The sequence below is a fragment of the Aureobasidium subglaciale genome (assembly GCF_000721755.1).
Source record: "Aureobasidium subglaciale EXF-2481 unplaced genomic scaffold scaffold_30, whole genome shotgun sequence".
Lineage (NCBI taxonomy): Eukaryota > Fungi > Ascomycota > Dothideomycetes > Dothideales > Saccotheciaceae > Aureobasidium > Aureobasidium subglaciale.
This window is the reverse complement of record NW_013566965.1, coordinates 14,457-39,243: the sequence shown is the minus strand read 5'-3', so window position 1 is coordinate 39,243 and position 24,787 is coordinate 14,457. Positions and strand designations below refer to the sequence as shown.

At 50.8% G+C, this 24,787-nt stretch overlaps 11 protein-coding genes across 11 annotated transcripts; 6 read left to right on the top strand and 5 right to left on the bottom strand.

Moving 5' to 3' along the window:
* The first annotated feature begins 612 nt into the window (after positions 1-612).
* On the top strand, positions 613-1,648 carry AUEXF2481DRAFT_498363 (uncharacterized protein). The gene is made up of 2 exons (XM_013484416.1): positions 613-1,105; positions 1,167-1,648. Exons 1-2 carry the CDS (start codon positions 715-717, stop codon positions 1,415-1,417), a joined length of 642 nt encoding a protein of 213 aa, XP_013339870.1. The 5' UTR covers positions 613-714; the 3' UTR covers positions 1,418-1,648.
* A 40-nt stretch (positions 1,649-1,688) lies between these two features.
* AUEXF2481DRAFT_44134 (uncharacterized protein) lies at positions 1,689-4,129 on the top strand. The gene is made up of 2 exons (XM_013484388.1): positions 1,689-2,430; positions 2,485-4,129. Exons 1-2 carry the CDS (start codon positions 1,921-1,923, stop codon positions 4,039-4,041), a joined length of 2,067 nt encoding a protein of 688 aa, XP_013339842.1. The 5' UTR covers positions 1,689-1,920; the 3' UTR covers positions 4,042-4,129.
* A 388-nt stretch (positions 4,130-4,517) lies between these two features.
* Positions 4,518-5,963, top strand: AUEXF2481DRAFT_33100 (uncharacterized protein; the record flags this gene model as incomplete). Its single annotated transcript, XM_013484373.1, has 1 exon — positions 4,518-5,963. The coding sequence occupies one exon, from the start codon at positions 4,518-4,520 to the stop codon at positions 5,961-5,963; it is 1,446 nt and encodes a 481-aa protein (XP_013339827.1).
* Positions 5,964-6,885: 922 nt separating this feature from the next.
* AUEXF2481DRAFT_8580 (uncharacterized protein) lies at positions 6,886-7,401 on the bottom strand (the record flags this gene model as incomplete). The annotated part of the gene is made up of 1 exon (XM_013484348.1): positions 6,886-7,401. The coding sequence occupies one exon, from the start codon at positions 7,399-7,401 to the stop codon at positions 6,886-6,888; it is 516 nt and encodes a 171-aa protein (XP_013339802.1).
* A 1,893-nt stretch (positions 7,402-9,294) lies between these two features.
* AUEXF2481DRAFT_44129 (uncharacterized protein) lies at positions 9,295-10,533 on the bottom strand. The gene has a single exon (XM_013484387.1). The coding sequence runs from the start codon at positions 10,126-10,128 to the stop codon at positions 9,403-9,405; it is 726 nt and encodes a 241-aa protein (XP_013339841.1). The 5' UTR covers positions 10,129-10,533; the 3' UTR covers positions 9,295-9,402.
* Positions 10,534-11,181: 648 nt separating this feature from the next.
* On the bottom strand, positions 11,182-12,676 carry AUEXF2481DRAFT_44126 (uncharacterized protein). The gene is made up of 6 exons (XM_013484386.1): positions 12,523-12,676; positions 12,354-12,447; positions 12,240-12,294; positions 11,986-12,185; positions 11,713-11,925; positions 11,182-11,662 (listed from the first exon to the last, which is right to left on the bottom strand). Exons 1-6 carry the CDS (start codon positions 12,573-12,575, stop codon positions 11,291-11,293), a joined length of 987 nt encoding a protein of 328 aa, XP_013339840.1. The 5' UTR covers positions 12,576-12,676; the 3' UTR covers positions 11,182-11,290.
* A 402-nt stretch (positions 12,677-13,078) lies between these two features.
* On the bottom strand, positions 13,079-16,283 carry AUEXF2481DRAFT_69958 (uncharacterized protein; the record flags this gene model as incomplete). The annotated part of the gene is made up of 2 exons (XM_013484406.1): positions 13,079-15,979; positions 16,032-16,283. 2 exons carry the CDS (start codon positions 16,281-16,283, stop codon positions 13,079-13,081), a joined length of 3,153 nt encoding a protein of 1,050 aa, XP_013339860.1.
* A 582-nt stretch (positions 16,284-16,865) lies between these two features.
* On the bottom strand, positions 16,866-17,702 carry AUEXF2481DRAFT_44124 (uncharacterized protein). Its single transcript, XM_013484385.1, has 2 exons — positions 17,321-17,702; positions 16,866-17,263 (listed from the first exon to the last, which is right to left on the bottom strand). Exons 1-2 carry the CDS (start codon positions 17,497-17,499, stop codon positions 17,008-17,010), a joined length of 435 nt encoding a protein of 144 aa, XP_013339839.1. The 5' UTR covers positions 17,500-17,702; the 3' UTR covers positions 16,866-17,007.
* A 1,304-nt stretch (positions 17,703-19,006) lies between these two features.
* Positions 19,007-21,929, top strand: AUEXF2481DRAFT_44122 (glycoside hydrolase family 78 protein). The gene is made up of 3 exons (XM_013484384.1): positions 19,007-19,320; positions 19,378-19,563; positions 19,613-21,929. The coding sequence occupies exons 1-3, from the start codon at positions 19,256-19,258 to the stop codon at positions 21,852-21,854; spliced, it is 2,493 nt and encodes an 830-aa protein (XP_013339838.1). The 5' UTR covers positions 19,007-19,255; the 3' UTR covers positions 21,855-21,929.
* Positions 21,930-22,293: 364 nt separating this feature from the next.
* Positions 22,294-22,721, top strand: AUEXF2481DRAFT_33094 (uncharacterized protein; the record flags this gene model as incomplete). The annotated part of the gene is made up of 2 exons (XM_013484372.1): positions 22,294-22,560; positions 22,611-22,721. 2 exons carry the CDS (start codon positions 22,294-22,296, stop codon positions 22,719-22,721), a joined length of 378 nt encoding a protein of 125 aa, XP_013339826.1.
* Positions 22,722-23,242: 521 nt separating this feature from the next.
* On the top strand, positions 23,243-24,180 carry AUEXF2481DRAFT_33093 (uncharacterized protein; the record flags this gene model as incomplete). Its single annotated transcript, XM_013484371.1, has 3 exons — positions 23,243-23,284; positions 23,336-23,719; positions 23,779-24,180. The coding sequence occupies 3 exons, from the start codon at positions 23,243-23,245 to the stop codon at positions 24,178-24,180; spliced, it is 828 nt and encodes a 275-aa protein (XP_013339825.1).
* Between the last annotated feature and the right edge of the window lie 607 nt (positions 24,181-24,787).

Below are 24,787 nucleotides of genomic sequence, written 5' to 3'. Positions count from 1 at the left end.
TAGCGATGCGGCGAGCACCACACCATGCAGGATACAAGCATAGCCTTGTCAGCATGGCTGCAGCAGAGGGTCGTCGTGTGTAAAATGATGGGGACCCCAGCGGAGATGTGCCAGTCTCGAACGTCATGACTTCGCAGGGGACATCTTGTAACATGGTGTCTGCCTCACCCCGAACGTTTTGCCTGAGGATATGATCAAGCAGAGCATCGCGCATTCGGCATCACTGTTTTCAGTTCAGATTGAATATGGATGCTCGGTATTGTGAGAAGGTGCTGTCGAGCATGGCAAACTCAATCTTGCGGAGGAGCCCGTCGCGCAAAGCTCCTTGGCCACGACACTCCGCATGCCTACTCGATTCTGCACCATGATGATCGAAGCATCCTGTCGTCGGAAAAGGACCCGGAGACAGTACGAGCAACGAGTAAAGAGGGTCCTATTGCACTCGGGGTAACATGTCCCCTTGTCCGGCTTGTACTGTATCTGAAGTTTACTGTCACTGACGCGATATAAAACGCGTTGGTCGGAGACTCGGCCTAAATGAATACAGCCACACTAACATATTACCCGATGAGACCCGCGCAGATCATGCTAGCTATCAATCTCCTACGATTTGTTGGAATTACGAGGACCATGAGTCACAAGGGGTATAAGTTTACATTTCGCTGCAGCACATAGGATAGAGACCTCGGTCAACAAATTACAAAGACAACAACTATGCCGCTGGAAGTGCGACAAGTGGAGGCAGGCGACATTGCTGATATCGCCAGGATGGACCGCATCACGATGAAGGATGTTGGCATCTCTAGAGCAATATGGAAGATACAGGAAGCCGAGGGTATGGATATAACTTATTCATTCATGAGGTTCATCTCGATAGGGATGGAGCATCATGCAAAGACCTTTTGGAAAGTTGTCGACACCGAGAGCAACGAGCTGGTTGCGGTGGGCAAATTCACGTTCCAATACCATGAAGGTGAGGCTTACCAGGACACGCCTGTGGGAGGCGAGGAAGCGATACCTAAGAGCCTGCTGGACTTTTTTGCATGGCTCAACGTAGGGTCAACCGAGTTTGCGAAACAGAACTTCACGGGTAGACGACACGCACGTGAGTGTTTGTGCTCAACGTCAAGCGTGTAGAGTTCGAAGACTGACAGGGGAGCAAACAGATCTTGCATATCTTGCGACGCACCCAATGCATCGAAAGCGTGGAGCGGCACGCATGCTACTCGAGAAAGGTACAAAGGCAGCCGACGAAGCAGGGCTGGACATGTATCTCCAAGCGTCTCCAGTGGGAGTGGGAGTGTACCAGAAGTTTGGATTCGAGGTGGTGTCAGTTGAGGACATTGACTTGAACCCGTATGGAGTGGACAAGGTGGATACAAGAACGTATATGAAGAGGGTGGCTCAAAGTGGATGATAAAGTGTAGCGGGATGTGAACAGAACGGTTGCGGATTCTCATATATTTGCAACGGTGGGCTATAGGAACAGGATGCCGGACTCAGACAATACATCAGCCACGGCCGAAGAGATTGATTGAGATGTCGAGAGTTCATCCTGTCATGTGAGAGGAGCGTCTAGATGGGTGCATGCAAGATGCATGACAGGGGCCGAGATGGGTTGTTTCCGAGGCTGACCTTGTCGATAATATTTCTCCAGAAAAGTCATTGGACGGGACGGGGCTTTGAGCGGCGGGTGGCAGGAGCGGCTGTCTCCAAACTTAATTACTTCAACGGAGGCGCGCTTTGCGGTTTGGCGGCGGCGCATGATGCGGCCATGTACCGGGTCATGCAGTTTAAACGTTGACTTTGGTGAACAGACAAAAGCGGCTCTGGATCCTGATCTGCCCTGCTGCATGTTGGAGTTGCTGGTAGCTGCATATGCATGACGGCCGCATGTATTCCCACGCAAACAAAACAACAATGGCTCTATCAAATGTCGAGTCCCACGGCCTGCCGACTCCGCCATCGCCAACTCTGACGAACCCGGACATGGTGCTGCCGAGCACGTTTGTGCTGGACGTCGACGAAGCGCAAGAACCAGGCGGTCCGCCGTCGCCTTCGTATCTTCTGGCCCAGTCGAGCAAGAAGCTGCGGAACAAGAGAAAGTCACGGCCAGATCTTCGCGCGCCGTCGCGTTCGCCAAACAACGCATTCGCCTCATCGCCGACTCTCAATGCAGAGAGCCCAGGATGGGATGACCGCAGACACAGCTATGCCGCCAGCAGCATCCTCACCGACGACCTGGAGAACATGCAGATCCCCAGGTTCGAGTCCAGCCTGGACTCGGATACCGAAACACTGGACGAGGACGACTTTGACATCGACACACCCAGCGACATGTCCTACGGCGACGTCCTGAAGGCCGAGCAGTCCAACGTCACTCTTATGCGAGCCGAACTCATTCTCGCCAACGCAAAGAAGCGTCTCAATGTACCTCTATTGCAGAGCACGTGAGAGCAGACGAGAGAAGCTGACATGCAACAGGTCATGGACCAGAACCTACGAGGAGCCCGCGAAATCGTCACGCCCTTGACTGCTGCAAATCTCAAGCGCGCCACCTCCCTCACCACCGCTCCCGTACGCAACACGTCCTTCTCCCGCCCTCGCTACCTGCCACAGAATCACCAATCACCAAACACGCAGCATATGCGTGTGCTCAGCGAGTCAAACGTCCAATCCGACGACCGTCGTTACATGTCCCTCAACATCAACTCATCTCCGTCATGGACAGCGAATCCAGTCCGCACCACACGCAGCTCCGAATTGCTACGCTATCCTCGCAGCCCGCTCAGCCCAGACCCTCAACTCGACACTGTGTCTGAGGAGCAGAGTGTGCGCAGTCAGACGTCGGCACACAATTTGCGTGAACAGATGATGCAGCTAAGAGGTAGAATATCCACACTGAAAGAGAGGGCCCAAGAGGAGAAGATGAGGAGGAGAAGCACAAACAACTTGCGCCAAAACTGTCCTCTGAATGACGCCGACTCTTCTCCTGGAGCGAAGGGCTCACCCCGACCAAGACTTGCACGCATCACAAAAGCAAGCAACGTGCCTGGTGCTTGGGTATCTGCAGAAACCATCGACGCCGATCAATTTCAAGCAGAGGAGAGAGGGCACAACGACGACGTGGACGACGTGGACGACGACGACGATACCTACACTCTCCCACTCTCTGGCTCAGGCCGCACAGACCGCACCTCTACACCCACCACGGCAACCACGGACCACTCCAACCCACGCAGCGTCTACGAGGATGCGCCCGAGTCTTCTCCGCTGGTGTCTGGCCCACGCCATGAAGACCGCCATGATGCCTTTGACTACTCCAGATTCTTCTTGCACTCTGCAACCGGCACTTTCGAGCCCAACACCCCCACCCGTCACACCCGCAGCACTTCCCTCAGCTCCTCCGACTCTTGTTTGACCGCCCGCGCATACCCCGTCAACTCCACCCTTCCCACCACCGGAGCCGAACAAGACGATGAAGACCTGCAAGCACCGCCAACCCCAGAAACTCCAGAGGCCCTTCGCCACATCGAAGACGTCAAGATGCCTTCCCGCATACAGCATCGTCGCGGTCTGTCGGCCGAATCTCTAGCCACCATCGCCACCTTTGAGACGGCTGAAGAAGGCCACCAAATCTCAATCGCTCAATGGCTCTCCCGTTCAACTTCCGCTTCGTCTATCCACAATCCAAGCGACCTGTCAAAGCCGCCTAGCCGAACTCACCCCTCCACCCAAGGTGGTCTCCCAAGCCCTGCCATGCCGCCCACCTACACCCCTGCATCTGCTCAACAAGGCCAACAGTACATCTCCATCTCTCCTTCGGCCACCACCATTGCTGTTTCTGCTCTGCTTGACCCGGCCAAGGGACAAGGCTTGGGAAGTAAAGACGAAGCTCTCGTATACACTCTAGTCGAAGGCTTGCGAGACGTCGTTGGAGAGTTGCAGCTAGGTGCAGGAGGTGAAGAAAGACGACGTTGGTTAAGAAGACGCCTCGACGAGGCGAGGAGGGTCCTAGAGGGTGAGGACCTCGAGAGGTGAAGCGTGAGTTGTGCTGCATTGTCTCGCTTCCGGCTCCATCGTTTTTCATTCTCATTTGCTCGTTGCCTATTTCCCGTTTCTCTTTTTTCATCTGGCTCTTTACATTTCACTTTCTCTCACAATTGATACCCTTCATATATTATTTCACATAATCATACTTCTTCTACTTCACAAAGCTCGATACACGTCCAGCTTCGCTGCCTGCGAAACGCCAGCTGCAGCACCTGCCTCACGCAATACTCATCTGCTTAGCTGATTACTCTTTGCCCAAGTTCTTAACCTCGTAATCTTCCTTCATTCACAGCACTGCTAAGCGATCAATATCACTCCTTCATCAGCAGAAGAACGCGAGACTGGGCACTTGTTGTCGCCGCCGCTCACACGTTAGCCACTTCCCTCGCTTCGATCATACGCCGACAACCTTTGTTCACTTTCCTCGATATCAAAAGTCCTGCCACTAATTTACATTCCACAACATGCCATGGTCAACCATCCCATGGGAATCCGAAGAGGCTTCTGGAGCCTTGGATGTCTCGTCACGGTTGAAGAAGCCTCAAAATCTAGCTAAACCATCAATTCTTCTCCACCTGCCCGCAGAGCTCTGGGGAATCGTTCTTGGTTACCTCACTCAATCGCACCTGTTCCAAGTCCGGAACACGCACAACAAACAGCTCTGCGTATTCGCCAAGCCCTGCTTCGCTCGAACCCTACCGGATGTCTGGCGCTTTGTGTTGACTGTGGAGAGCATGGTGATGCTCGAACGACTGACGGCCGATCCTGACTATGTTCCCCACTGCAAGCACATCAGCTTTGGATCATTCCAAATTAGAGTCGACGGCCACGTACCTTGTCCAGATGAACCGAGATGCGAATCTTTCCATGACCCGTGGTCGGTATGCGCGAATGTGCACAGACAAGCATGGTCATCTACGGAGCGCAAGATGATCCTGTTCGACCACCGGTCGTTGCAACAGAATTTGACTGATCACAACAAGGTTGCCGAAACACAAGAGCAATTCCTCGATACGGGCGAACACACGAACAGGATCGTGCGAGCTTTGTCCAACCTTATGAGAGCTGGCATGAATGAAGTCACACTGGGTATACGCGAAGATTACACTGACTTGATACATGACGAGGACTACATGGGTCCCACGTCGAAGATCTATCATGGCGCCTTTCTCTCGAACCAACAACAAATTCCACGCACTCTGAATGCACTCAGGAATGCGATTGAGATTAGCAGGTACCCATTGGAGAAGCTGGTCGTGGTTTTGCGCGAACACGATCATCATTTGTCTATCGATGACGTTCTCTGGACTCATTTGAATTCGACACCCGAAGTTCACATCACACTAGTGTTTGACAAGGCCGTGGGACGCTCTATCTCCATCCTCAAGACAAACGCAGACTACGTCCTCAAGATGAATGAACACGATCTCTGGGACAACATGAACTGGCTTGGCCTTCCGTTGTTCGTGAAATCCCATTACGGAACTCTCTGGGACGAATTGCTCGCGATGCCCCTTCGTACTATCCAGCTTTCCAACGTTAGAGACTATTATGGGGCTCTAGAGCGTGTTCTCAGCTCGACCGCTATCGAGCACTTGGACCTCACTGCTATCCAGATGGCACAAGAAGTTAAATCTTATTGGAACAGAATTGTGGGGGCATCGACACCAAACACCGCAATCACACTTTGCCAACATATCAAAAAGCTACCCAAGCTCACCTCCCTCAGGCTCGAGAACATCAGGGATGACAGAGGTGGCACTACTTTGTGGATTCAGCAGGAAAGAGTGCATTGGGAGGGACAGGAGGAAATCCAAGTTGATTTGGATGGCATCCTCGAAAAAGTCAAGGACCGGAGTTGGTTGCCACTGCGTGATGATCACGGTCATGTCAACAAATTCCAGATCTAGATCTTCGAATCTTTGGTAGGCAAGGAAGAAGATTGCTGGAGACAATCACTAACGGGATTTTTGAGACTTTTACCATGGAGCACCAATCAGTTGCATTACCAGACACACAGGGGCATACAAATAAGCAGAAAAGGATGACAGACTGCGAGAAGATATCGAGATATCGAGAGACTACATAGTCATGGTCAACTACATAATCAGAGAAACAATTAGTCTCTGCAGCGCATAAATCATTTACTCCTACTCCCAGATGAGTGGTTCAGGATCACTAAAGTGACGATGCATCAAATCAGCGCTACTGTTGCCGCGAAAACCAGAGGAGTCACTATCACACGGACAATATGAGAGCTCTCGCTCTTGCCCTTCGTTTTCAATGGTTATATCTTGAGGCAGATTTCTTCCAGCTATTTCTTGTCGCCATCCTCTATACCATCTACCGCCCAGCAGTATCATTACTGTGCTCTGCGCTCATGGTTAAAAACAATTCGCCATGGTGACGTGATGTTCATACATCGCTCGAGTATCATGTCCGTCGGGCTTTTTTGAGCTAGCGTTTATGCAGAGATCATTAAAAAGGGGTAGAAGGCACAAAGGAGTATGAATTTGTCCAGTACTTTTGCTTCCTCGTTTCATCTGCTCCCGAGAGTACTGCTTGTCGATCTTGTCCTCTGAAGGTTTGCCTTTTCCGATCCCAAGACCTTTGCTGTGATATCGCTCCTTTACCATGATCGATCTTGCCCTGCCTTTGAGTCTTCCTCAAGTATACTTCGTCTCGTTTCTGCTCATCTCGATATCCGCTTGTGCTGCTATCTCAAATCTGTAGTAGCGCTGAAAACTGTGATGTCCGCACGAATCTTCAAGTGCTGTCGTTCTAGAGACTCGATGAGAATTGGTCTGGCTCTCTGCAGATTCCGTCTGACATTCACATGTATTCGTAATTTCCCATCGCGATCAGATCATCTAGGTGTCCTTGGATCTCTTCTTGACCGCTCCATTCTACCCTCTTCTTCTGAATGTCACGCGAACCATCTCCCGGGATCTTTTCGAGAATGAGAGTATCTAGTCTGACGAAAGTCTTCAAGTGTCGAAGAAACGCGAGTGAGGTACATAACCAACCACGCTCATCGAAGTGTTCGGAGTAAGAAATCTTTGTCAGTTCCAGGCTCTCGAGATATTCCGGCTTCAAGTTCAAGTCTTCACTGAGGAAGTCGTAGTGCGCATATGCGTCACACATTGTGACCTTGTGAAAGCTTTTATTGCGTATGTAGCCATGAAGAGCTCCGTAGTTATGCTCTCCAAAGACAGGATTGGGTATGCGAGAGTCTTTCGATACGAAGTACTGTTCCCTGATGTCAAGATGCGTTCCATTGGACAGAATCTTCGTCACCATGGCTGGGAGCTCTCTGAAGTTCTCATCATGCGACTCGGGACGTAACATGATCGTAATGTTAGGAATTGGTGTCAGTCTTTCCCAGAAGATATCTGCTGGTTGAATGTTGTTGGCCGAGACACGAACAGTCGATCAATGGATTTCGACTGCGCTTAGCGGGTAGCGGGAGAGTTTGACTGCATTGGAGATAATCTGAAGACTGCTCGAGTAGTCGTTAGTGGTATGCGCGGGTGTGAGATCAAACTCATTCAGTCTCTCACTGAAGTGGCCGTGTCTCCTCCATTGCTCATCGTGGATGCTGAGGCTGGTAGTGTGATTACAAAGATTCAGTACCATGAGAGCTTGAGTTAACTCTGCCAGAGGTGCTGCTGTCATAAAGTATGTGTGTTGCGCTCCCACAGCTCTGTTGTGTTTGTCGATGTGCTCGACCAATTTGGCCCTCTTTTTCGTGAACTTCTTAAATCCCCAGTTCGGGTTGTTCTTCCCCATGATCCGACGTCTTTCCCGAGTCCTCAGAATACTTGCTTTGACCTCCTCTCTGAGACTTGGAATGTGATCAAGCCGGTATGTACAAAGATTGATTCTTGCTGATCCCACCAAGTCCATTCATGCTCTGTTTACGAAAGCGTAGATACAGATGACCATCCCATTGCTCGGCTAGCATTTCCGCTACGATGGGCTCGAAGTCTTTGCATGTCAGGCGAATGTGAGGTCTCGAGTCTTCAAAGTCGTCATACTCGTTACACTCCTTGAATATCATTCTCAGAAGTTCTGTAGGAAGCCTCAGCATCGGTGGAATTGTCGGTCCCGAGCCTGTGGTGGATACTGTTGTGCTGGTGGCGGGATGTGCACTCGAAATGGTGGGTCACGGATTGCTGGAAGACACGATCGGAGGATATGCAGAAGATGTTGAGAAAGAATGCTTGAGGTGTTGGTGATTGCGGGCTAGCGATATCGACTTCCAATAGGATTGCGAGCTCTAGGGAGGGTAGAATGAGCTGGTGTGGAAATGATAAATCAAGGCCAGTGAGAAGCGTATTGCCAATACGTGTGAAGTGCCCCGAGTGCTGGTGCCGGTAAGAGTGACAGAGAGGAATACTGAGTCCTTGCACGGTGCAGATTATTACAGAGAGAGTGTGTGCGTGGTGTGAAGAAAGTGCGGTCGTAAAGCGTGACAGCTTGTCGTATTGCCCCTCGAGAGATGGATCAAGATGGAGAGTGAAGTTGTTGGCGTCCTATCGGCATTGTGCCTTCATCCGAAGACCTGAAGCGGGGTTGAGAACAAATACCCACCTGGACATCAGAGAAGATGGGAAGCTGACAGCTGCGCTCGTTTGCAGCAGTCGTTCACTGAGATGCGTCGAGGCCACCGAATGTCCACAAAACCCGCAAGAGATTCTGGACTGTGCGTTGATAGTGCTTTCCATCTGTAATCAAGTTGTAGCGTGCGTTACTAATATTATTCCTGACGCTGTGTTCTGTAGTCTAGTTCATTGTGATGTGGGCTACTGACGAGCTCTCGTTTCAAGTCTAGGCAGATAATCGCTCCGGGAGAGTAACACATTCGTTATCCTATGTGGGCAATCTTTGTCATGATATCGATCATTGCTTTGCAGCAGTCAAGCTGAGAAAGATGCCCCAGACAAGACCCACTGCGCTCAGAAAGATAATGCGCCTTTCCACCAGGACCAAAGCAAAGCTGACAATAGATGCCAAGGGCCAGATCTTGTAGCTCGCATACATGGTGGGAAAGGCGTCCTGTATAGAAAGATTATTACAGCGAGGTTCGAGTTACACGTGCACACCACCATGCAGTTGATGCACAGTGGAGGGGAACCGGTTGGAGGTAACAGAGGACGGAGAATGTGTGTATCGAGTGTTGACGCGTCCGTCCGGGGTTGTGTGGCGTTCGCGTTGCACTTTGATGATGATAACTACTACGCCACACGCCTTACTCAGCCACATCACTTGTAAGCAGAACTTGTTCAACTTGGTTCATAACGACATTATTTTGGTATCGTGATCTAGTCATGCATCCCGTCAATCCCGTCAAAAGAAGGCTGGCACAAGCTCGATCGCAGTGCAACTACTTGACAGCCTTGTCACAAAGTAGAGGGCTCCCTCGTCCCTACACGTGGCAGGACGATACGCTACGCCTCCCACATTACATCCCAGGACACCATCTTGGCTGCGACAGTTGAGTCTTTCGCGGGTACTGCTTCCTCCATATGGCGAGAAGCTCAATTTCTGGGTATCCAAGTCTGGATTTAGCGCGGCAACGTAACCTTGAGAAGGACTCTGCTCCACAAGGTCACCAGAAGAGTCGATGGTGAACTTTGTCGCCAACGCCTTATTGGTTGTGAAAGTGACCGACCCGCCAATACCAGCGCTTACAACAGCGAAATTTGCGTTGCTTCTCCCAACACTGCTGCCGCTTTGAAGGTAGAAAGCATAGCTTGGCGGCGTCACCGGAGTGAAGGTGTTGCTAGGTGCGATGAAGGCTTTCGTCGAAGAGTAGATACTAGTCGAAGGTACCTGGGCGAAGATTGTGGGAGAAGGTGTCGTCGAAGGTGATAATTGGTTGACTGCCGTAAATGCTATGAATGCCGTGTTCGAGATAGAGGATGTGCTCGGATGTGAGTCGACCTCGTCCGTCGAATCCCAATAATCACAATCATCGGTGATGGTATCGATATCAGAGATTGGCAATCCCAAGACCATGGTAACCGGAATGGCCAGAAGAGTCCAAATGTGTACGATCTTTCTGGAATGCATCTTTACTTCGCCGGTGTAAGACAGATCTGTAGGTACAAGCTGAAGTGCAGACAAGTATGCTTATATTTTGACTTGTTTACAAAGGTATAACGTTTTTGTCGTCGCTTACAAGTTCTCTCCGAGCTTCTCCTGTTACCTATCAGGGGTGGTCAATAGTCTCCGTTAGGGAACATGAAGCTCAGGACGAAGGATCTGAAACATCGAGGTAGTGGCAGTTGTCATCTCAGCAGTGGGCTTGAAGCGAACCCTCACCAGGGCTCGAGCTCGGCGCAAGTCTGCAAAGATTTTGTGTATGATTTGTCGATGTTCGAGTATCCTCTGCATTATCTTCCGCTACTCTGCATCCCACTACACTCTCTCGGTACGAGAGGGTTGGAGAAAGGGAAGGAGATTGAGCCACCACGCCAAGAAGCGAAGTAGATTGTGACCTCGGTGATCCGAACGTGGAGAAATCCTTCGCTGCGCCGTTTGCTCCTTACCAAGCTTCTTTTTCCAGAAGCGATATGGACAGACACATTGTGGTCATTATTCTCGCCATCTACGTGCGTAACACGAAACACTTCAACGGGGCATATCAGCATCGCGATGCATTAGTCCTCGCTCTAGCTCCATTGCGGCATAACACAGCTGCTTCCAGCCGCCTGAGTCCAGTCGAACTCCTAGGTATAAGGACAGTCTGAATCCGGAGTCTCCTCCATGGCGCATCAACGTTGCACACAGGCCGAGACAAGAAGGACTTGTCCGGAGGGCGGACCATCCTTACGACGTACGGAACCTTGTTGGACTCTTGCACAACGCACCGCGGTGATCGCGATTAGGGCATCCAGCAGGACTCATTTCAATAGACATAACGACCCTCCAAATCATGATTGCGTTGCCTTCCCGGTAAGTCGCTTTTGGATCTCACCGATTGAGACCTTTCACAAAGCCTTGGTCGACATGAGTCTTTCACGCTTCTCGAGAAACGCTAGCCATCGTGCCGTACATGCCAAGAAGGTGTTCAAGCTCTGATCACCAGCCGTGATATTTGAGGGTGGGTCGTGTTCGGAACACACTCAGCAGTAAAGCGGTCCCGCTGTATACACGGCAACTACTAATTAGGCGACACAAGAGTGGTCTTGCACCAAAGATATGGAGCTCATTAACATGGAGGATAAGTACATTATCTCATTCCACCCAACCCGTGCCTGATTCTCAAGTCTACTGCAACAGTCAGAGCATGCACCGTTGCTAGTGTCGGTACATCCATACCAAACTCCCTGGCCTTTCTCATCGGTGTGCCGAGTATCACATCCACCTCTAATCTTCTGCCCTCCCTTGCATCAACCATCATGCTGCTCTCTATTCCTGGCATACTTTGGATTCTCTCCATCAAGATATCTACGAGCCCATATTCCAATGCGACTCCAGATCTTCGCGCCACACCTATCACTTCCCGCATGAGGCGCTTCGTGACGGAGACACTCTCTTTCGAGGAAGATAGCCAGTCTTGCGTGTTCTGCTGTGTCAGCATTGTCAGAGGATTCCATGCGACCTACGAGAATTAGCTTATCACGTACCGGCACAGCACTCAGCATCACTTACATTCCACACAACCTTCTCCCATCGTCGGACTTGTATATCATCAGAGATGGTATACGGTGTTCCGCCCGCTCTCAACATTGCCGCGAAGCCTTCTAGCCTCGCAGTCTCTAAATCAGGCTCAATGTTTGGGTTGGGATACAGTCCGATGTCCGTATGCTCGGAAGCGGTATGTTTAATCACTCCTGGTGATTCTTGTGTCGCTCCTACCCATATCTGGCTACACATCAGCCTTGGCCAACTTCGACAAACAACGCAACATGGAAGCAAACTTACGACACAGCTCACAATGGTCGAATAAGGAAAAGACTGACGAAATGGCTCTTCGTTTCCTACTCCGTTTTGTAAAATCACGAATGTGGTGTCCATGTTCGCGACTGATCGGAAGTCATCAGGATCCAAGCCTGGAGTGATGGCCTTGTGCGCGCAGACGATGTAATCATATTTCGTCGCGATCTTGTGTGGACAGCTCAATACTGTGGAAGTCATCAGCCATCGAATCTCGATGTAGAGCAGAAGTGTTTCCGTACCTCTGTCAAAGTGTACAGTATGCGATCCATGATTCAAGGTGTGTATCGTCATACCCTGCAACCGTCAGACAACGGGTCACCCTGGCACTTTCGCATTGACGATCACAACTTTACATTTTTCTTGACCACTTCCAAATTCGATCTTGCAACTATGCTGAGCTCTACGCTCGGATCACGGCTGAGGATGAAAGCATAGAATCCTCCTATACTGTCGTTTGTCAAAATTGACCAGTCAGCTAATTACAGTCTTACACATCCCCGCTGTGGGAGGATCATCACTCACGCGCCGAGTCCATAAAGTAAAACTTTTGTCTTTTTTGTCTCTGTCGCTGTCATTCTAGATATCAGTAGAAGCACAATTGCTGGTCCAGCAGCGATTGAAAAGTGGTTGGCATGTCACTTCACCACCTCCGAGGTTTGTTGACCTTCGGAAGTGACGAGCACGTGTTTGCAAGAAAGCGGGCCAGTGCAACGGAAAACTTTCCCCTTTTGGCATAGTCCGGTTGCTCGATCTAATTGTTTTGCTCCCTACGGGGCGGGCCTCGATCTCGAAAGTGATTTGCTTACGAAGCAGAAAGTCGACTGCATCGCAGGAGTTGAAACAGTGACATGTCGTCGCTCGCTTGCTATTTGCGCAAGAAGAGATGGCGCTCCTCGTCTCGAGTCATAGTTGGACCCTGGATTTCTTGCAACCCCACATGTTCTCCCACGGAAAGACGGCCGGCAAACCTTTGTCTGAACACTGCAACAGCGACAACGTCCTGAACTCGGGGTGCGAAGTAACTTGATTTCTTATCAATATAGTATAATATGCCTTGTGATAGTCCCACGATCGCCTTTCAATGCGCCAGTGTTACGCACCACTCCTTCGCCCAGGCCCTGACGAACTTGGCCACCATCCCAGAATCAATCAGGTCCGGTATCCTCGACATGGTGGCACTGTCTTGGAATGTCTGGGTTGTCACGTAGCGACCAGCACTCTTCATCGGCGCATCCTCAGTAACATTGCCATATCTTTCGGCGAAGAAGTCTGTCAGTTTGACAGGAGGATTGGTCTCTGGATTCTGGTCACCAGCACGAAGCCTTTGCACCCACTCCTTCGGCGAAACTTCATCGAATGTAAGACCTGCGTTCCGTAAAGCTGGCAGGATATCACGAGTCCAGTGATAGACCTTCGGGTTTTGGATGTTATAGACGAGTCCGTCGTCTTTGAGCTGAGCGTCGTGAATTGGCTGGGCTATGCCGGAGAGCTCTGCGACAATTGATGCTGCCATATCTACTGGTAGCCACGAGAGCTCTTCATTGTGAGTCGGAAGAGCCTTGATTGTCGTTGCTGTCTGGATCATCAAGGCAATGGCCTCGGTTGTGTTCCACTGTCCGCGTTGGCTGTCTCCAGCGATCTGGCCAAGTCGCAGGACTCTAGCGTACATACCAGTGCTCTTCATGGCATTGTGCACGATACGCTCGGTCACCAACTTAGATCTGCCATATCCTGTCCCTTGGGCGTATTCAAGTTGTGGTACGGGGCCTTCCTCCACCTTCTGATCAGCAGGTGTACCTGCAGCCGATGAGACTGACGAGCAAAAGAAGAACTTTGCAGGCTTCGGCGTACGGGTAGAGAGACAGATCTGAATGAGGTTGTACGCTCCCTTGATATGCTGATCTTCAAAACTCTTGACACCGAGATTGAAGTTGACTGCCCAAGCACTGTGTATCACATGCGTAAGCTGCGAAATTAGCTCCTGGAAAGTATCCCTCTCGAGTCCGAGATCTGACTTGCTCAGATCACCAAGGAAAGGCACGATCTTTGCGCGTTCGGCTTCCGTGAGCGAAAGGTCGCGTGAGCGGAGAGCGTCTGATATTCTATCAGAGGCCTGAGAAACTGACGAAGCTCGGACTATAGCCCACACTGCTGAAACATTTTTCTGCTTGACCAGCTTGGTCAGTATGTGAATACCGACTGTGCCTGTGGCTCCCGTGAGAATTACAACATCCTTGCCGTCGGTAGTCGCCTTGCATTGTTCATGGTGCTTGAAGTCCGAGTATTTGGCGATGAGCTCCTCCATAACAGTGATCTCGTTGTCTTGGGTCTTAGTTTCGCCATTCCTTAGCGAATGAAGATGTCCGGCCAGTCCGCGGATGTTTTCTGTCTCGTATAGCACGTTCCGGCTCAGCGACCTATGGTTGCCTCCCAGATTAATCTGCTTCTTGATACTCGACCACATTCTGGTGGATTGAAGACTATCAATACCAGCTTGGTAGAAGTCTGTGTCGGAATCCAGTGAGACTTCAAGTTCCTTGTTGAACTCGCTGAGGAGCCAGCTCTCGAGCTCGGGTACCTCCAGTGTCAGATCTCCCAGCTGACCGTTCTCAAAGTCGTTATACACTTTCTCAATCTTGTCCTTGAACTGGTCGTAGACTTTGGCTCTGATAAAGGTCCCCTTATCAGTCTTTGGATATGCAGTGTCTGCGGCGACGAGAACTACCAGCTCTCTAGGGACTCTGGAAAAGCTTTCCGCTCTTGCGTTGGCATCTTCCACAGCAGGCCACACAGCTTGGAGGAACTCAGCGTCTGGCATGTTCTTCGCGTCGGAAGACCTAAAAATAATCACTCCTGGCACACTTCGACCGATGCCGAAAACCGCGGCCTCCTGAACCAAGCGGTCTTGACGGATGCGACCCTCGATAGGTAAGGGTAGGACTTTTTCGCCATTAACTAACGTCAGCCGATCGTCAAGTCTGCTAAGGTATCTCCAGAGGTTTGGCCTTGTCGGATGAGGGGCAAACAGGTCTCGAGATCGGAAAGAGTTTGGAGGATTGTTCGAGTTGACTGCGACTCTAGTCTTCAGACTCTCGAGCGCAACACACTCAAAGATACCAGGCGCTATTTCGTCCATCAAGACATGCTCTGAAACTGGTGGGTTGAGGCGACAATAGTTCCACTCGGTGTCTTCTGGCGATCGGAACGAGGTCATGATGCGACCAATCTCGGTGCAGCCATAGTTTTGCACCAAGTTGACACCTCGACTCACAAGAAGATCTCCGACATCATCTGGACAACCACTACCCGCATAAAGCACGAGCTTGACTTTTGCTAGCTCGTTAATCCCCTCTTCTGTTTCGCACAACAGCTTCAGTAAGTACGGCACACAATTGAAGATTTCGGGCTTCAAGTACTGTAGCTGAGCCGTTAACCCCTGGCGAGTGTGCGGGATCGTATAGTTGCAGAGATAGAGTGGCTTCTTAGAGTAGATTGTCCTGAACATCTCATAGAATCCCTGGCTGTGGAAAAGTGGAGATGCCAGAAATCCGCGCATGCCAAAGTTTTGCGTGAATGTCGCCAGGCATTGGGCGTGTCGAAGATAGATTGGTTTCGGAAAACCAGTTGACCCAGATGAGTGTATGATGACTGCGATTTTGTTCGTCTCTTTGGAAGGATCGCACCTGCGTCTGAAAGAGGGCGCATCGATACCAATGTAGTCTGATCGTTGTAACAGATCTATACGAACGAGAGGTCGTTCGGTCTCAACATCGTCAATGATTGAGCTGAACGAATCCGTGGAGATTAGAGTGGAGCAGTTCACCATTCCCATCAGCCGAGCGTAAGCTGGAGCTGCCAGTCTCGTTGATAGTAAAAGAGCTCCATAACCTAGTCTCAAGAGTCCAAAAAGTGTCACAACCATATCCAAGCCCGACACACACAACATGCCGACGATAGGAACTTCGTCCAGACTCGGATCCTTCAAGATGTCAGTCACAGTGCCAGGAGAATTTGGATCATACAATACTCACTGCAGGCTTCAGACCCAACTGTTGCAACCGAGCTGCTGCTGCATCTGCAAACTTGTCGACATCACGAGCAGAGTATTCCTCGAAATCTGTGAGACCTGAAACAGGGGCTCCTATCAAGGTAAAGTCCTCAAGCTCTGCAGCATGCGATCTGATCAAATCGTCTATCGTGTACAGAGAGTCATGGCTCTTTAACCGCAGCTTGCCGAACGACGCCGGGTCGAACGTTGTCTTTGTCTGAGTGATGCTAGACATGCTGTCTCTCGAGTCGACTGACGTTATTGTCTCCATGATCACAGGAGTAAGTTAGATACATATACTTCATGGTGAGGGTGCACAAAAGGGTAGCTCAATTGCGCTTTTCCGATAGAGCAGCCGGAAAAGTAGAAAGAAGATCATTTCCGCCAATCAGTGCCGTCATGTTTCCGGATAGAGCGGGGTAGGTGGGGGAGATTTTTCCGCATCTCAGCCCCGAGATGCTGCTTGTATGACCCTGACGATGAATAATTCGTAGCATCAACGGTATATTATTCGGGACCTAGATACGCAAGACGTCGACAGCAGTAGGCAGGACTCGGATTGTAAGCTGCAGCTTGGTATTCGGTGATGTTTCTGTGCAGACATCAACTACCTGACCATGATTAGGAACCGTAATATTCTCAACCTCAACGTGTGGGCAGGTTGGTAAAGCAGTGCCAACATTGACGCCCACACAACAACGTGCGACCAAACGACCTATATTCTGCTATCTGCTACACGTATAGGGCCTGATTTTCGCATCGCCGTAGAATCACTTGAGACACACCACGAACATCGGCATAGGGTACGACAAATCAAGTTCACTTGCAGAGCTCGGTTTGGCAAGATATAGTCTAAGGTATGGACATGATAAATTTCGTTTCGTATAGTTCGCTGCTAATATTACAGACATAACATCCTTTTGTTCATGATAAATTGTTGGCATCAAGTCGTGATACGTTCAGAGAGGGTTGTCAGCCTTGGCGAACTGACGAGCAGCGGCGTTGATGCTGTCGACAACGTCCTTGAAGGTCTGCTTGGATTCGGCAGAGAGATCTGACACCTCGTTGGCGGCAGGGTCACTCTCCTGGTTGCACCAATTGATCTCCAGGGTGTGGAGCTCGAGGACCTGATCGGTGCCGTAGACGTCCTTGGACTCGTGCGAGGGGAAGCCACGGAGTTGAGAGATGAGGCGCATCAATTCTTGGACATCGTCGCTGAAATGGCGAGTTAGTCGCGTGCTCACAGACAAGAATGATTGGATTTAAACTTACGAGGCCATGGTGCCAACTTTCTCCTCAATGGTGTTGCCGTGGTGGTGGGTCTGCTTGATGTTGGCAGAGCGGTTGGGCTCACCAGTGATATCTATGGTATGAGTGGGAGTGCCAGAGAAGGGCTTCTGGAGTCTGACGAGAAACTCGCCGGAAGGAGGGGGAGCCATAGAGCGAGGCATGCTGATGCAAGAAGTTGTTTGGTGGGGTGGAGGATGGGAAAGGCTTGTGTATAGAGTCAACGGACGAGTTTTGATGAAGGAAAAGGAAGAAGAGCTTAAGAATCTGCAACGAGAAGAATATAAACAGAGAGCTCCAAAATGGAGCTTGTACCTTTCTGCAGATGACGATATGTCTGCATCATCAACTTTTAGCTCGACAACTGTTCTGTTCCTGACAGCCAAGACACCCGATCACTGATGCATTGTATCTTGGGTGCCTTTCTGACATCGACGACCATTGACCACGTTCACTGTAAAGAGTGCTGCTAGCTTGAATTGGTCGTTGCTAATACTCTCAAGGAGATAAGAATGAGGCTATGAAGATGAGGGTCAGACTCCAGCATGGATATGGTAGACGTCATGCGGGGTGAGATCTCACGATTCTCAGCCTCAACGCTCCTCATCGTGGAGCTTCAACCTTCTGGCCAACGACATGCCGCGACAGTCGAAAAATGGAAAGACTTTCGAAGCTCGGGTTCGAATGTGTGCACTTCCCGGACCATGAGGACCAGCCATGGGAATTCGAGGAATCGACCAGCGCGCAAAAGTGCGCTACGTCCGTGAAGCAACACGTCACGGTATCGCGAGACCATTGCAACATGCCAGGATCGTCTGGAGTCGTACTGGTGTGTTCTGATTGATCTTCGGACCAGTAGAGATGCGACAAAGTGCGCGGTCAGATACTACCTCAGGCGAGACGAAAGGCAACACTCGAACGAGGCATCCAGAAAATATCGAAAGATTCACCTATTTGTCATATTACTTTCTCCAGATGACCTCCACATCCTGGTCGCTGGCATATACTACGATGTGTCCGGCGAATCATCAGATGCTTTCGACGAAGCCAGCTTCGACAAGTGCAAGTCTTCCAACCAACTTTCGAAGCTTCCTACACCGCCAGGCACAATTGCAGCGAGAAGTGATGTTGCTCACGCCTTAATGTTGCACGATAGAAGCATGATCTGAGGCCGATCTGCCTTCCTCTGCACAACAATACGAGATTTCGGCTCAGTGATCTTGACTGCTGCGGATTACGATGCCTTCCAGGAGACAGAACACGACTAATCATGCGACAAGACACCCTGCATGACGCATGTGACCTGCGAAAGATTGAGCATTGGCCCGAGTGGACAGTCGCAGAACTCACACGTACTCGCCCTTGAAGTTGTCTCGCGGTCCTGAGCGACAATGCTTTCGAAGAGATGGCTTACTGCAAGTGCCGATTCGTTACCCCGCGAAACTCCTCATTGCCCCGCAAAGCATACCGGGGTATCAACACCCGAAGGCACCTCCCTGTTTGCTGAATACTGTCGCACCCTCTCTTCACGATGACCAAAGCAGGGCGACAACGAGCTGTAAGAAAGCTCAGTCATATCTGGTCTTGATGAGTCTAGCGCGGGGAGTCATTAACACAAAAAATCTCGATGACATCGCTTCAATTCAAGAAAGTATTGTGCCTTGAGGCAGTTACAAGTCATCTCACACGGGGAGACAGTAGAACCTTGTCCAAGCTTGTAAACTTACTCTCTATAGCTTATCATATCGTGTTGCTGAGCTCAGACCTCGTAAGGTAGGAACATCTACAGATGGATGTGGAGCCGATGCGTCGTCCGGGTTATCATCCTGGCGATCTTACCGACACTGTGGCACACCTACCAAGCTATAAAGAGGATGTTTGTATTCCTGGTGAAAGCACGACAAGCCTTCCCTAGTGACCATGAGAATAAATACTAGTCTGCTATGGAGTCTGTTGTGGACATATGTCGCCATCCCACTGGCCAGGTAAGGCTACGCAGCCTTGACATTTGTGGTCTACCGGCAAACATTGACACGAAACAGCTGTGACAAGCTCTATCCTGCCGCTATCGCTCTCGGTGCGGCGACTCAACACAACACATGCTCATTTGCGGCTTTCACTCTCAACTCAAGTAGCCCTGTAGCGACACTGGACTATGGCTTCGAGGTTGCTGGTTACCCGTTCTTCCAGGTTGCCGGCTTCAAAGGACCGGTGCAGATTGAGACAAGGTCAGTCCGTACCGCCCTCACCAGAAACACCCAGGCTCACATGCAGCAGATACTCAGAAGATCTAGGAGAGATCGATCTTCCATATTCTGATGGTCCGTTCCCGTTCGGTGAAGGCCTCTCAAACACATACAGAATTGAGACACTCGAAATCACATCGAAAGGTCAACTCAACTCATACCTCGCGCAAGGTGGCCAACGCTGGCAAACAATTCGTTTGCTCACATCCGGATATGTGACGTTTGCCAGTGTCGGATTCACGGCGACCATCAATCCAGTCGATGCTAATAAATTGCCTGGTCGCTTCCAGTCATCGAATCCTCTCTACAATGAAATTTGGAGACTTGGAGCTAGAGCTGCCACTGCTTCTTGCTTCGATGCGGGTGCTTACAAGTCGAAGTGGGATGTCAGCAAAATTGATGGTGCATTCGTTCGGGGTTCCCGTCCGAGTATCTCCGTCAAGGGGAATGATTTCTCTAACTACAACTTGACTTTCTCTGCCAAGATCAAGCGTGGTGGACTAGGTTGGGCTTTGGCTTATGCTGTGAATAGTAGAAGTGGTGGCATCCAGCTCAACCTTGTTGGGGACTACCCCGACAATTCTACGTTCGCTAACGTCAATCGAACCCTTCTCCCAGCCAACAGTGTCGTCCTTGGCTATGGATTCAGTCTTGTGAACCAGACCACGGTCGACTCATACTACCTTGACAGTTTTAAGGTGCCCTTTGACGTCAGAGAAGGCCAGTGGTACTCAATCTCAGCTCTCATGCATGAAGGCAACTACCTGGCTGTTCTGATTGACGGCACGAAGATATTCAACATTACGCTCAACGACTACTACACTGCGAGCTCAGGTGCCGTCACCACCGGCTCATTCGGATTCGGCGGCTGGCAAGATCAATCTGCATACTTCAAAGATGTCGAAGTGGTATCAAGCAACGGTACAACGATCTACACCAATCCCATGATCGATCCTGTGACTGTACTGACAGAGTATGGCGTTCGATACAACACACACCCTGTTTGTCTTGATGGCGCCAAACGAGACCGCCTTGTCTGGTTGGGTGACTTCTATCACACAGCGGGAATCATTGCGACATCTACTTCTCGCAAAGATCACTCTGCTGGTACTCTCCAGGATTTCCTTGACTGGCAGTTGTCTACAGGTCAGCTTCCGCTCTATACTGCTTTAGGCTACAATGGATCTGCATCTTTACAGTTCGCTTCCACTGGGCCTGAAGGGCAGTTCTATGCCTTGCAAGATTATCACATCTTGGGACTGCTCTCTTTCGTCTCCCATATGCGCTACAACAACGATATTGCCTTTGCTACGGAAAACTGGTCACAGTGGAAACTCGCGGTCAACTGGTTGATTAGTAAAATCGACAGGTCTACCGGGCTGGTCACATTGTTCTTCACCTTCTTCCCGGATAGCAGTGGCTTAGCAGTCAATTCTGCTTCCGTGCAGGCTCTGCGGGGAGCTGCCGAGATCGCCGGAGTGCTCGGTGACACTGCTTCTGCTAGTTCATGGACCGCCGTAGCTGATCAGCTCACTGCAACGATCCAATCTCAGTTCTGGCAAGCTAACCTGGGCTACTTCAGCGACACACCCCAAAACACAACCAAAATATCTGTTCAAGGTCTAGCCTTCGTCGTCACATCAGGTATTGCATCACAGTCGCAAGCAGCGTCCTCTATAAACGCTCTGACTGCTCTCAAGCTATCTCCTGGGTACAAAGACACCACCACAGTCTCTTCAGAGGGTGTAGTAAGCATATCACCAAACACCAATGGCTTCCTTCTCGCCGCACTCATGCAATCAAATCGGACAGCGGAGACAAAGTATCTGTTTGACAATCTCTGGGCCGCCATGATCAACAACGATACCACCCACAGTGGCGCATCGTGGGAATACGTGGATACAAATCTGCAACCGGCGCTTTCCCGCTACACCAGTCTTTCACATCCATGGGGTGGTGCACCAACATATATTCTTACTGAATATGTAGCCGGCATTAGACCTGTGACTTTCGGGTACAAAACTTGGATTATCGCGCCTGCGTATACAGGCTTCGGTCTCGATTCAGCTAGTGCACAGGTAAAGACACCGTTTGGACTACTGAGCGTGAAGTGGAGCGTTGCTTTGGGCAAAATCAATGCAGTGATCTATGCACCAGCTGGCACTTCTGGCACGTTTGTCGTCAATAGAGCCTTTGCGAACTCGACGAAGGCAAACACTGTGGTGCAAGTCAAGGGTGGAACTTTGCCAAAAGTAGTGTGTTTAGATCTGTAAATGGCTACCATCGTGATGGACCCTCGACGCACATCAGGGCATGTCTGTGAAGGGAGATTGGAAGGTTGTTCGTAGCATGATCAAATGATTGCATTGAGCAATATGCGATGAATCAAGTTCTCGACCCATTAGTGGCATTGCGTGTGACAGCAAGCTGAGAGTCAAAGCGACGATTTCAGCGCGTCATGAGCACGCCAAGACATTGCGGGACATCTTCGGATTGCGGGCGCCGGGGAACTTGAAGACAGGCATCGGCCTCATGGCAGCTCGACTGGTGCCAAACGCAGCCACGACTATCCCAATCCGCCTGGCCACTTCATTCGAAGAGTCTGCTATACCCGATCGCAGCCAGTCCACATATCGCTAGCACGCTTCTACCCAAGCGGCGCAACACGTCAGCCCCTCGCAAGCGAATCAGACGGACCGAGCACAAGTCACAATGGCAGCCGACCACGCCGACATCTACGACTCGATGACGATGCAGTCAGACAGCGAGACATACGACCAGCCCGACGTCTCACCACCGTCGTCGCCTTCCTCGGACTCCGCATCGCCATTGATCCTCTACTCACCACCTACCTTCTGGGGCCTGGTGCGGGGCGCCGCCATCAACCTCCTTCTGCCTTTTGTCAACGGTCTCATGCTGGGCTTCGGCGAGCTATTTGCAAACGAGCTCGCTTTCCGCTTTGGCTGGTCAAACACAAAGGTGTGTTATGCTGCCGGAAACCAGATGGAAGCAGATGCTAACTGCAACAGGTCTTCCCCATGCACAGACGAGTCGGTCCCGGTGTCGAGATGCGAGTGGACCCCATCGAGAAGAGAAGACGCAATGGACAAGAGTTGGATGCCTACACGAGCTTGGAGTAGAGCGACCAAGGAGGATGATCTGCATTACAGCATGGAGCGGAGTCGGCGTTACCTGGTTGTTTTCCCTCTTGTTTTCCATATTTTCGTCAGACTCGGCTATCTGCAAAGAAGCATGTCAATATGTCCAGCACGCCTTTTAATCCACCTCGTCTGTCTGACCGTCTAGAAACTTGTGAAGCCCGGACATTCTGGCCGAGTCTCATGCTATTCAAAGTGGACGACAATTCGTGAGCTACGTATAAGAGAGGCAAGGGCTGCTTTTGCTTCTGGCCCAAGTATCAGTCACATAGATCGGATCGCGCAGGTTGGCGGACGAGGAGAGAACTCAGAGAAGAGATGGCGGAAAGAATTCCGTACACCAACGGGCCGAGCCTCCCGCCTCCCGCTTCCCATGACCGATTGGCCGAAGGAGGACGGCGTCACAGCTGCGGCTTCCTTCTTGATCGACTTTCAAGATTTCTTTTGGGCATATACACACAGACAGACTTCTACCCACCACACAGCCAATACAATCACACACGATGGCAGGCAAGAACATGTCGTCGCGACTGCTGAACATGAAGGTTTGTGGCACAATGCGCCGACACAATTCCCGAGTCTGACACGATGAACAGTTCATGCAACGCGCATCAGCATCAGCATCGACACCAAGCACACCGACCACACCAGACGGCACGAGACCTTCGAAACGCCAACGCACCGAAGCAGCCGTCAGTCCCGATGTGCGCGCATTCCAGGAAGCTGCAGCGGTCGAAGAAGCAAAGAAGAACGCCTTTATCGAGCGCGCCGCCGCCGAAGCTGGAGAAACAAAATGGGTCCTCAGTGTCAGCGATGAGAAGCACAAGAAGCCTGCCTCGAGTTTGAGGATCGTCGAAGCTGGATATGGCGCCATCGACTCGGGCGCACCCATACCGGAAAGCGGCGACGACGAAGATGAAGGCCAAAGTGCCGGCATGGCTGGACGAAGGAGTTTTGGAAGGTTCAACAAGGCTGTCGAGGTGAGAGATGCTATCATCGCTGATACAAGAGCGATTCACCGCATACTAATCCATGCCAGCGCCAACACAACCCAGACATGTCATCCTCGGACTCCGAACACGACTCAGACGCAGAGTCAGAATCAGAGTCAGAAGACGATGAAGACCTAGACGAAGCTGAACTTCTCCTCAAAGCCGAACGCAAAGAAGCCGCCGCAAAACTCCGATCCGAACGCAAAGCACAACGCAAAGCCGACGAGGCCAAGACGAAACAAAGGGCCGAACGACGAAGGAGCAGAGACATCAACTTGAACAAGGTTAGCGGCATCTCGAATGCTGCCATAAGGGGCAAGCAGGCTGCCGTTGCCAACATGGCTTGTCACACCTGTGGCCAGAAGGGCCACTTGCAGAAGGAATGTCCAGAAAAAGGCCAAAGAAAGGGATACAAGAGGAAGAGTGGTGGCGGTGCTATGGATTATTGATCTGACACAATTCACCACATCTTTCTGCATCATGCTGACCACATGAATAGCGAAGGCATCGACAGAGCGATATAAGTCGCCGCCGAGGTGTCCAATCATGTAAATCGTGCCCACCCTGCCGAAGTTCAGACTGACACGGGCTCGCTTGTACGCGAAATAGCCTTCTGGTGGGCCGTTGATACAATTCACTCTGTAGCCTAAGGTTTGTGTAATCTCCCCACCACCCAGATAGGTCTTCTTTCCAATCGTCAATGACCTCTCCAGTCTGAGTCATCAGGATTGCGGCCAGCGCGTGTGAGACCTTTCATTTGCCTGACAGTTTTGCGTCCTCGAAAGTATCAGTTCTACGCGAATCACTGTCCCCCCAACCGGTTGTGAGCTGTAATTTGCTACACTGTAGATGTTCAAGGTCGAACTCGTCTGCCAGACACTTGAACAACGTGTAGCTGTTGCCCGAACGGGTCTCCCCACCCTGATTATCTTCAAAGAACTCGCCGTCTTCGTCGCAGTCGACTATGGCTTTTGTCAACTCAACGCGACGGAGAATCTGCTTGTGCCTCGACAATAATAGACACAACACGCGCAAACTGGTCTTGCAGTTCTCAAT